Source organism: Plutella xylostella, chromosome 22, assembly GCF_932276165.1.
Source record: "Plutella xylostella chromosome 22, ilPluXylo3.1, whole genome shotgun sequence".
Lineage (NCBI taxonomy): Eukaryota > Metazoa > Arthropoda > Insecta > Lepidoptera > Plutellidae > Plutella > Plutella xylostella.
Window position 1 is genome coordinate 1,333,928 of NC_064002.1, and position 10,851 is coordinate 1,344,778.

Consider the following 10,851-nt stretch of genomic DNA (forward strand, 5'->3'; position numbering starts at 1 on the left):
TGCGATTTTGATAAGCACGGCCTGGCCGGGAACTGATCCCGCCACTAGCTCTAGCCCTAGTAGACCAATAATTTATTCGAATATGCCAACATCGCCACTTCTCTGCCGCAACCTCAGTCAGTGATGATGACGCTGATCAGTTATATTTTTTACACCGCAGCTAAAACTTTGGGTGTTCGAAAGAACTTCAATTTAAAATAATATTTTAAAAGTTAAACAATTTATTTATATTTAAATCATTTTCAGGAACGTAAAAGACACAGATGCATTAAAACAGGTATAAAAGTAGGTGGCACTGGGTAGGTATAGTAAATCACTATTCCATAGTTTGATCCAAGTTAACATAGCTACGTTCTTGGATCATGGTGGAATGTTGTGTCACTGCCAGCCGGAATTTCAATTCTTCATCTGATACCAGATGTTTTTCTAGAATAGGACCCTTATTTCCGCAGCCAGCAACTGAAAACGTTAAAAAAATAATGAGTCATAGTTATTACTACACTAATAAATGATTCATTTTGATTTTAATTACTACAAAACTTTTAGGGTGTAGGTAGTGACTAGTCACTGCAAGCTAACAGTTCTTTCAGTTTAGTATGGTATAACACCCACAAATAAAGATACAATATGAATATGGCGCATAGATTCTACCCTCTGCTATCTTGCCATATTTTTATGTTGGTTAGTAGTTGTTAACTTTTTTTTTTCAAAAAACCTTCCTCTACAATCCTTCTACATATTTATATGAGTATCTTTATTTGCCTAGTATTTGAAATTTCTTGATCATGAAAATATAACAAATACTCCAACAAACCTGGGCATCTGACCCTGTCCTTCATTTTAATCATCTTGAAAATAGCATCTTTCTCATAGATATGACCACACACATTATTCTTAACTGGGTCTACAATGGCTTTCTTTGTGATGGGATCAATCTGGAAAACATTTGTCAATTTTATTATATAGTGTGCGTGTCATAAATTAAATAATTTAATAAGTAAATTAATTTATATTTTGATACTTACATATTGGTCTTGAGATTCAGTGATAGCCAAATCTGATTCATTCAAGTCTTCTGCAAAATAAATAATAAAATATTATAAATTCAAGATTAGCAATAAAAAAACTGGTGCTCCAGACTTCTCAAGCAACTAAAACCATGACAAATTGGTGCCATAGCTGGGAAAAATAAAGATTATCTAATACAGCCATTGTATACCAAAGACCAGTTAGAGTGGAAATCTACACTTCGAGCCCTATGTCCCTGATTAGGGATCCCAGGACCTGATGATGATGATGATGATGATGAATATAGCCATTTGGCTCTAAAATTTGTTGTGTCTCATGTTTGTCTTACTTGACAACAATATCTATCTTCAACTAGGCAATGGACAACCTATAGTGGTAAATATTATTTATCATTTAAATAATGTAAGTCTATTTCTTTGTTTTGAACTGCACTAAATAAGCCTGAAGTTACCCTGAGCTTTCTGGAGTCCTTTCTTTACTCTGTTGTTGTATTCAATCATGTATGGATGTTGGTTGACATTGAGTCGTTTGGCAGAAAGGGTGCTCAAATGGTTTTGAAACCTTTCTTCCAGAGTGTCCATGTTTGAGGAGTCTGTCTCGCGCTGGAAACAAAAAGAAAGCTTATGTAGATATCTTCTAAACCTATGCGTTTGAACCACTTATATAAGGAAAAGTAAATAATGTCGAGAAAACTGACAAGGAAAGGAGGGGACTAGATAGAAACTTAAATGAGGTAGAGCGAGTTTATAAGTGAACTTACCCGTGCTTTCTCCAATGCATCAATAGCAACCTTTTGCTGTGCTTCCATAGTGGAATAATCAGCTACATAACTTTTGAGCTTATCGAATTCAGCATCTTTCTCGTCGTCTAAATATTTGCAAACATTATCCGTGCAAACGTATAAGCTTGTGATGCATTGTTTTCTAAGATCTGCTAGCTCTGATTCAGCCATGGTAACTTATTGTAAGTACTTTTATATTAATGTTAGTTCAAGTCAGCCTGAGGAACTGAGTATCAGTATCAAATTCCGTTGAAATTTTTATCAACACAAAAACAACAATCCAATATCCCCAAACTGCCCCAAACCAAAACAACATAGAGAAAAAATAAACAATTGTGAAAAGAGTGGCATTCGAGGAGTTTTTTGTCATACTCTATACGTCATACTGAACAGCGCCATCTCTTTATATTTCTCAGCCTCATTGTACATACATACAGGATGCCCTGTTGGGACACCCTGTATATATAGATATTGTTATCACAAGTTAATAGCCGGATCTCCACCAAACGATCCAATGCGATCCGATCGCCCGATCCAAGAAGTTTAGTATGTAAGATTCCTTGGATCGCGCGATCGGATCGCGTTGGATCGTCTGGTGGGGATCCGGCTATTAACTTCAATCTATAAAGATATAAGACATATTTTCCTTAACGTAGTTACACCACACAACAGTTATTACATTCATTAGCTAAATGTAAGTTCAATCTATTTATGTACCTACCTACATGCAACAATAAATTAAGAACAAATTTAATTATTATATAATTCTTTATTACCTCGCATATAACAATGTTTCAGTTCAGTTTTGTTCATGTCACTTGTAAAATAATATGCGAGTGGGTATGTGTATTCCTTTTTTATTCCTTTCACCATGAAAACCAATTCATGTTTTGCTAGTTTATGTTTCCCAAGAGAAGCAAATCTTGTCACTTGTGGTGATAAAGTCATTTCGTCCAATAGTGCATCATTTATCCTCGCCAGGCAAATCTTTGACGACATTTATCAGTTTGGTACATAAAATATACTGAGTAAAACGCTTTGAAATTAATTAAATCAAGGTTTTATTACCGCGCACACACATGGCTATTAACAGTTCAAATAGAAAGAGACAGACATAGGGGTGCGTTCCAATATCAGTACACGATACGAGGAGTGCGTTGCAATATCAATATACCACACTCTCCCGCACCAATTCTATCCCACAACACCAGAAATTAACTTAGGTAGTTATAAATGGATTACATTTAATGCTTAGGGCATCTACATTTGTAACAAGTTTTAAATGTAACAGGTAGGTTATATTGTACAATCTTAAGTGTATTTTTATGCTTAATCTAGTTTGTACTTAACAAATTTAAATGTAACAGGTAGGTTATATTATACAATCTTAAGTGTATTTTTATGCTTAATCTAGTTTGTACTTAACAAATTTAAAAGTAACAGGTAGGTTAAATAGTACATTCTTAAATTTATTCTAATAAATTATTCGCACAACATAACATTTGGTTTACATGCCTTTTCCACTGACAACCTCCTACATCCACCAGATATGTTACACCAGGTATAGATTCGTCCACTATTACACCTTGAACCCATGGCCTACTTCCTTGCCTATAATCCTTAACCATGACCTTTTGGCCTATTTCAAAATTTACATTTCTATGTCCTTGCTCCCTATTCTGTACTTTTCTCTCTACTTCCTCCCTTAATGGTGGTGGACGCATCAAATTGAATCTATTCCTAAGTTCTCTACCTAACATTAACCGAGCTGGGGTGATACCAGTTGTCCTTTGAGGTGTGTTCCTATAGTCCATCAGAAATAAATTTATAGCATATGACATACTGTGACCACTTTCTACAATTTTTGTTATAGTCGATTTAAATGTTTGAACAAAGCGTTCAGCTGCCCCGTTAGTGGCTGGGTGGTAAGGTGGTGAGAATGTATGTTTAATTTGTGCTGATTTACAGAATTCCTGAAACTCTATGCTAGTAAACGATCGCCCATTATCTGTTACTAAATGTACTGGTATACCAAATATTGTAAATAACCTTTTCAATATCTCAATAGTTCTTGTAGATGTTATATTATTCATTTCAAATACTTCTGGCCATTTTGTATAGCTATCTACAATGACCAGATACATTTTATTATAGAACGGCCCTAAAAAGTCTGCATGTATCCTATACCATGCTGAAGGTGGCACGGGCCATGGTTTTTGAATTTTACCAGGGCTTTTACTATTCTCTAAACAAACAATACAGTTCTTAACTATATTTTCTATATTTGCATCTAATTTTGGCCACCAAAAGTAAGACCGAGCTATTTCCTTCATTCTAACAATTCCAAAATGGCTCTTGTGTAGCTCCTTTAGTAAAGTTTCTCGGATTGAGGTAGGTACTATTATACGGTATCCCCAGAACAAGCATCCTCTATCGACCGTTAACTCTTGTTTTCTGGAATAGAATGGTAAAAGATCTTCGGATACATATTTTTTTTCTGGCCAACCATCAGCTAAACATCTAATAATTTTTGTTAATGTTACATCTTTTTTTGTTTCAGCCTGAATAAGTTTCCAATCTAATATTTCCATTTCAGAGGTATTGATATGCAAGAAACTACATGAGTCACTATCAGTTAATAATGAATGTACATTTTTATCCTCACAAACCGACTCATTTACAGTTCTCGATAGATAATCTGCGGGATTAACCGAAGATTTAATGTGCCTCACCTTATATTTGAAAGCTGACAAAAATATGGCATAATGCTGCAGTCTTTTGGCAGCCATTTTTGGTATGCTTTTGGTGGGACCGAAAATCCTAACCAAGGCTGCGTTATCTGTCTCTAGCTCAAATGACCTTCCATATATATAATTATAAAATTTGGTAATACCAAAAATAACTGCCATAGCTTCTTTATCTATAGTGGAATATCTTTGTTCTGCCTCACTTAATTTTTTACTGGCATATGCAATTGGTTTTACAGTACCATTCTCATCTCTATTAGATAATACAGCACCTAACCCTGTGTCGGAGGCATCACAGGTCAGGATCAGCGGCAAATCTGGGTTATAATGTCTCAAATTTTCCGCCGATGCCAACCTCTTTTTTATTAGCTGAAAAGCCTCTTCACACTCAGTTGTCCAATTAAATCTATTTTTTTTAGTACATTCATATAATGGTGTTATTATTTTCGCCATATCTTTTAAGAAACGGTTATAATAATTTATCTTGCCTAAAAAGGACTTCAGCAAAGTTAAGTTAGTAGGAGTTTTGGTATTTAAGAGTGGTTCAATATTTGATGGAATAATACTAACACCATTTTTATCAACACAGTATCCAAAAACTTCTAAGCTTGTTACAAATAATTTACATTTTTCTGGCTTTAATTTAAATTCACATTCTCTTAATTTTTTTAGCACTTTGCATAATGTTTCTCGAGTGTCTTGTAAATTATCGCCTTTTATATAAATATTATCTATAAATACAACAGTATTTGGTATGTCTTTTAGTTTTTTAAACATTAACCGCTGGAAAGCTCCAGGCCCAGAACTCACACCATACGGAAGATAGTTATATTTATATGTCCCTACTTCTGTGATAATAGTTGTACAATCCTGACTTTCAGGACTAAGCGGTGCTTGTAAGTATGCCTCTTTTAAATCTAGTTCGCAGTAGTATTCACCCTTTTGTAATGTATTTAGAATATCCTCCACATGCGGTAGGGGAAAGTGATCCACTTCTAAACAATTATTTACTGTTAATTTATAATCACCACAAAGCCTCACTGAACCATCTGGTTTTAGGATTGGTACCACAGGGGTTCCCCATTCACTCTGCTCAACTACTGATATTCTGCCATTTTTTAATAATCTTTGTACCTCATTATTTACCTTGTCTCGCAGCGCGAATGGGACCCGTCGTACAGGTAGACACTTCGGTTTTGCGTCTGGTTTTAATTTGAGTGCTATTTGGTCTCCTTTAAAATTACCCCACCCTGGGGTGAATACATCTGCGAACTGGTTTTTTATTTCTTGTCGGGCATCTGAAACAGTTTGCAATTGATTAGTTGCTACATTGACATTATTTTGGAAGTATGGGGGCCATAAATTTAATGCCTTAAGCCAGTCCCTACCTATGACACGAGGAGAATCATTATTTACTACAAAGACATTCAAGTTTTTTGAAACATCATTATGTTTTACAGTAACATTTGATATCACCCCTAAAGGATGAGTTTAAGTTTGGTCAAAGTTTCTAAACACTACATTACAATTTTCCAATTGAAATGAATGCAAGTATGTTTGTTTGTCTTTTAGCGATATTACAGTCACTTCTGACCCTGTGTCTAACTGAAATGGTACATCATGATTGTTCATGTTTATTGACATATAGTGAGGTGGTATCCTACTTACACTTCTGAATGAATAAGTTTCATATTCATTATAAGGATTTGGTTCCAACTCCACATCATTTCTCTGATCTTCAACAGTTTCGGTTTCAACTACATTAGTTTGTCTCTGCCTTCTTGGACACATTCTGAATATATGGCCTTGTTGTCCGCATTCGGAGCAGTACTTCTTCCTTAAAGTACATTCATGTTTTAAATGGTTTGATTTCCCGCAGCAAAAGCATTGGCTACCATTCTGCTTATTGTTATTATTAATTGAAGGTTTATTTGTAGGTTTCTTATTTTTCCAAGCTTTCCTGTTATCCTGATTGTAAAAGATGTCTGTGACTGGCTGTGTCTCCACACTTCCACATTGTACTAATGCAGCCTCCACCATTAAGGGAGGAAGTAGAGAGAAAAGTACAGAATAGGGAGCAAGGACTTAGAAATGTAAATTTTGAAATAGGCCAAAAGGTCATGGTTAAGGATTATAGGCAAGGAAGTAGGCCATGGGTTCAAGGTGTAATAGTGGACGAATCTATACCTGGTGTAACATATCTGGTGGATGTAGGAGGTTGTCAGTGGAAAAGGCATGTAAACCAAATGTTATGTTGTGCGAATAATTTATTAGAATAAATAAAATATACTGAGTAAAACGCTTTGAAATTAATTAAATCAAGGTTTTATTACCGCGCACACACATGGCTATTAACAGTTCAAATAGAAAGAGACAGACATAGGGGTGCGTTCCAATATCAGTACACGATACGAGGAGTGCGTTGCAATATCAATATACCACAGTACACATAGTATTTTAATCTTCAGCGGATATGAAGATGTCGATCGCTCTTTGCCAGTGCCGCCATTTCAGCTCGGTTCCCGTGGAACCACGTGGAACCTGGATCCATATGGAATCTGTCAGGTCACAAGAATTTCATAAAAACACTTTTTGCGGATAAAGATGCTTTTTCTTGACACACCATATCGACGGTGGAAAGGCAGAATGTTTGAAGCGCCATGACTTAAAATGTTCACCAGAGCGATTTAAAGTTTGAAATTTTCGAAAAAAAATCATATCTCTGTAATTATTCTAGCTATGGCATTGAAAATTGAAATACGTAAAATTGAAATAGTTTTCTATGTAATATGAATGTACATATTCTATTTACTGTAATAAGGGACATAAGACATAGGCATCTGAAATCTCAGTCAGGTAAAATTGGCTTAAACGACATTAACATTTTAATAAAATACAAGTAAAAACAATTTAAAGACCAAGGAGATTTAACCATCACACCAGCATAATGTTTTATAATAATTTATGTTACTTTAAACATTCCATAAGAATGAATTAACCGCCGAACTAAGGCAATTTATATCTAGGATGAATGACTTAAAGAATAAATGAACTTATAATTAGACCTCAGAACTCGAGAACGGTTGAACCGATTTTGGTCTAGAAACATTTGTGAAAGTCCAAGGAAGGTATAAAAGGTAAGAAGGGTCAGCTAGAGTGAAAACAAAAATTTCATAATATATGGGGCACGGCAGTGCCCCCACTAAGTCGAGCAAAGAAGCGGCACGGCCGTACCATCCTTTTCTCGAAGCATTGTGTTATTATAAACTTTATTAACATATTGTTCACCGCGAAATCACTTTGAGATTGAGATCCAAGTGATCAGGTTTACTTATTCATCAGTCTCTATGCCACCATTCTGTCACCGCCTTTGTCCACCTTCCGTCTTGCCTTCGAGCCAAGTGTCCTGCTGACTCCCATTTCAGTTCAGTGACCTGCATACCGACGTCGAAGACTTTTGTCTTTTGGCGAATTACCACGCTGGGAATACGGTCTGTAAGCAAAATGCTTTTAACATGGATCGCTTCATAGTTCTCTGTGCAACTCTGATTCGGTGCACAGTTTCCTTGGTCAGCGTCCATGTATCGGCACCTATGTTAGTGTGGGCAAGACACATTAGCAATTATCAATTCATAAACAGCGTCGCTCGCTTTAAACTATCTGTCACATTCATACAAGATACGCTAGATTTGATAAGCAAGCGACGATGCTTTAGGATTGTTAATGGCTAATGTTTAGTGGTGGTAACCCCAAAGGACTATCACAATGTGAGTTAGGTCTCACCCGACAGCCGGACCGAGAACCAAATCGAAAGACGATTAGTCGAAAATGGAGACACTTCTGGATGTTAGGAATAAGAGGGTTGCTGATGTCAATAGTGATCACCACTAAGTCGATGGAAAAATCTGCTTGAAGATAGTGAGAGTTTAGGAGCAGGCCACAAGATCTGCCAAAGGTGTCGTGTAAATAAGCTGCAGGACCCACAAGTTAGAAGATAACTTAGTATCCAGATCGACAACAAATACCATCTACTAAGCCTGGACGAGGTCTCATTCAAAGATCAAAGGTCTGGCATCAAAGACGTGTTGTTAAAAATTTGCGAAGAAATAATAAGGCAAAAGGAACACTTAAAGAATGAATGGTATGTCTAAAGAAACATGGGATATGATCAACCATCAAGGAAGACTTAACGTCGAACTAGACGACCATTCCAAAGAACCACCATTATAAAGAAGCACTTGCGTTCGAGTATTTTCTTTGTGAACTTAATATCAAACGTAATTTATAAAAGGACAAACGCTGCTAGGGGTGACTCTATGTCCAGAAATGAGACCACAACCATCGGCTGCCATAAGAAACATGAAGGATCTATACAAAGCATCTTGAAGAACATTGCAACAAAACCCAGGATATCTGCTTGTTACTATGGATGATTGACTTTCAAGATGGTATGGCCACATTGCCAAAGTTTTTAATGATCCTAACCACCACCTGAGGAGTTGGATGCAGATGCAAATATACCAGGAGCATCTTGTATCTTGATGCATAATCGTAATCATTATGATCAATAAAATCGGCAGGTCGCTAAGGCTAGTCAGAGGCCTTCGGGCGGCTGCGGCTTGAAAACGTCTGACAGTTGGGTTGCCCGCTTACCCGACAACTCTCTCAGCACAAGATTGCTTGTGTCGGGGCCCACCAACCCGCGCTAGGCCAGCGTAGTAGACTAGGCCTAAACCATTCCTTCATTGGAAGGAGACTCGTGCCCCAGCAGTGGGGACGTAATGGGTCGTGATGATGATTAATGATGAGATTTATGACTATCCTGCACCTTGACAGAAATTTAAATATCCAACCCTCAAATAAGACGAATTGATACGGACCATACGATCGCTGAAGAGTGGCAAAGTACCAGGGAACGATGTATTTCCTACGGAGGCATAAAAAGCAGGATAGATGAAATATACCAGATATTGCACTCTTCAGCTATTGCACTCTTCAGCTATGGAGGATGATGAAGTGAAGTTAGAGTAAAAGTTAATTTAATTCATGTCCAACTTTTTCCTATAAGGTTTGCTTTTCGTTAAAATACTTTATTCTGAAAATTATGGGATACAAACAGGTCGTGGTACTCGTGGTCACTCACTTAAAACGTGGTCTTCTATTTCGTATAATTACCTGGTCTAACAATTATCAAAATCGGTTAAGTTGATCCAGAGTTTTGCGCTTGGGAACACATTTTCGGTTAGATTTTTATATAGATAAGAAATCCTGTTTCTGACTAGATTTCGATATAGGTAAATTATTTAAGAATAAGTTTATTTTTGATATATATTTTTTTATTTTGTATAAAAAGTAACGTCATGTTAATACATTAAAAATATTTTACATTAAGAACCATATTGTCATAGAAAAAATATTTTATAAAAAAATAAATATTTGGTTGGATCCTTTTAGAGAAACGTTAAAAATCCCTACTTGCATAGAAACAGCAATTTAGGAGAAGCAAATTTATATTTTTATTAATAACTCAATAGATATTAATTATAGCAACACTATTATTTAGAACCGTAATATAATAGATATTATAATTTAATGTAGTTATCTGGTGATAAAATAAAAAAATATTTATAAATAGTTTTATACTGGCGAACGAATCTGAGTTTGCACCTACGTAATTACGCTGCGCACGCGGCGCCAACTGTCGCATAGACGCATGTCCTCTCCGAATAAACGTCCCGGCGGGGTACTGAAGCGACACCTTTCCAACCAGTCCTATTTATATATTGGCGTTTTCACGCAATATCCTTCTGGATATAATGATAATATAACAGCTTAAACACCATAAACCGCTTCATTGCGATTCTTTTGAATTGTTTTATATCACTTATATCAATTATCTACAAATCGCAAAAAACCGCTTAAGTGCCAATTATTGTACCTTTAAACAGATTTAGGTAAAGTTGAATTAAGCGCCAAACGCCGCGAGTAAGACTGACCGGTAAAATGGTTTAAGTGCCAGTGAGGCTTAAATTACAATTACGTAAAATATATTAAGTGTTTTTATGTTATATTTGACAGGAAGGCATTTAGTTTTATATCCATTATGTTTCATTTCGCAATCAGGTAGGTCGCTTAAGTAACTAATGATACAAATTCACATTCATTCAAAATGAATTAAGTCACAGTGTTTTACTGTTTTAGTAAGGGTAAAATGTTTTATATAACTTTATTATTGATCATGTATGTTTGAACATACAAATGACTAAAAAAGTGGCTCTTAATACAAGAAAAAAG

General features: G+C 35.8%; 2 protein-coding genes across 2 annotated transcripts; both read right to left on the reverse strand.

The window, feature by feature from the left end:
* Positions 1–203: 203 nt before the first annotated feature.
* Positions 204–2,125, reverse strand: LOC105382099 (E3 SUMO-protein ligase NSE2). Its single transcript, XM_011551924.3, has 5 exons — positions 1,790–2,125; positions 1,481–1,631; positions 1,026–1,075; positions 815–935; positions 204–459 (listed from the first exon to the last, which is right to left on the reverse strand). Exons 1-5 carry the CDS (start codon positions 1,979–1,981, stop codon positions 317–319), a joined length of 657 nt encoding a protein of 218 aa, XP_011550226.3. The 5' UTR covers positions 1,982–2,125; the 3' UTR covers positions 204–316.
* Positions 2,126–2,854: 729 nt separating this feature from the next.
* LOC125490329 (uncharacterized protein K02A2.6-like) lies at positions 2,855–6,589 on the reverse strand. The gene is made up of 2 exons (XM_048629249.1): positions 6,226–6,589; positions 2,855–5,855 (listed from the first exon to the last, which is right to left on the reverse strand). Exon 2 carries the CDS (start codon positions 5,332–5,334, stop codon positions 3,280–3,282), a length of 2,055 nt encoding a protein of 684 aa, XP_048485206.1. The 5' UTR covers positions 5,335–5,855; positions 6,226–6,589; the 3' UTR covers positions 2,855–3,279.
* Positions 6,590–10,851: the final 4,262 nt, after the last annotated feature.

What these genes read in the sequence shown, in the direction of transcription:
- LOC105382099 (XM_011551924.3), bottom strand. Translation starts at nt 1,981, where the DNA reads ATGGCTGAATCAGAGCTAGCAGATCTTAGAAAACAATGCATCACAAGC. An exon ending in ATGCATTGGAGAAAGCACGG is followed by an intron (nt 1,632 to 1,789) that starts GTAAGTTCACTT and finishes TTTTGTTTCCAG; the next exon opens with CGCGAGACAGACTCCTCAAA. An exon ending in GGACAGGGTCAGATGCCCAG is followed by an intron (nt 460 to 814) that starts GTTTGTTGGAGT and finishes TAACGTTTTCAG; the next exon opens with TTGCTGGCTGCGGAAATAAG.
- LOC125490329 (XM_048629249.1), bottom strand. Translation starts at nt 5,334, where the DNA reads ATGTTTAAAAAACTAAAAGACATACCAAATACTGTTGTATTTATAGAT.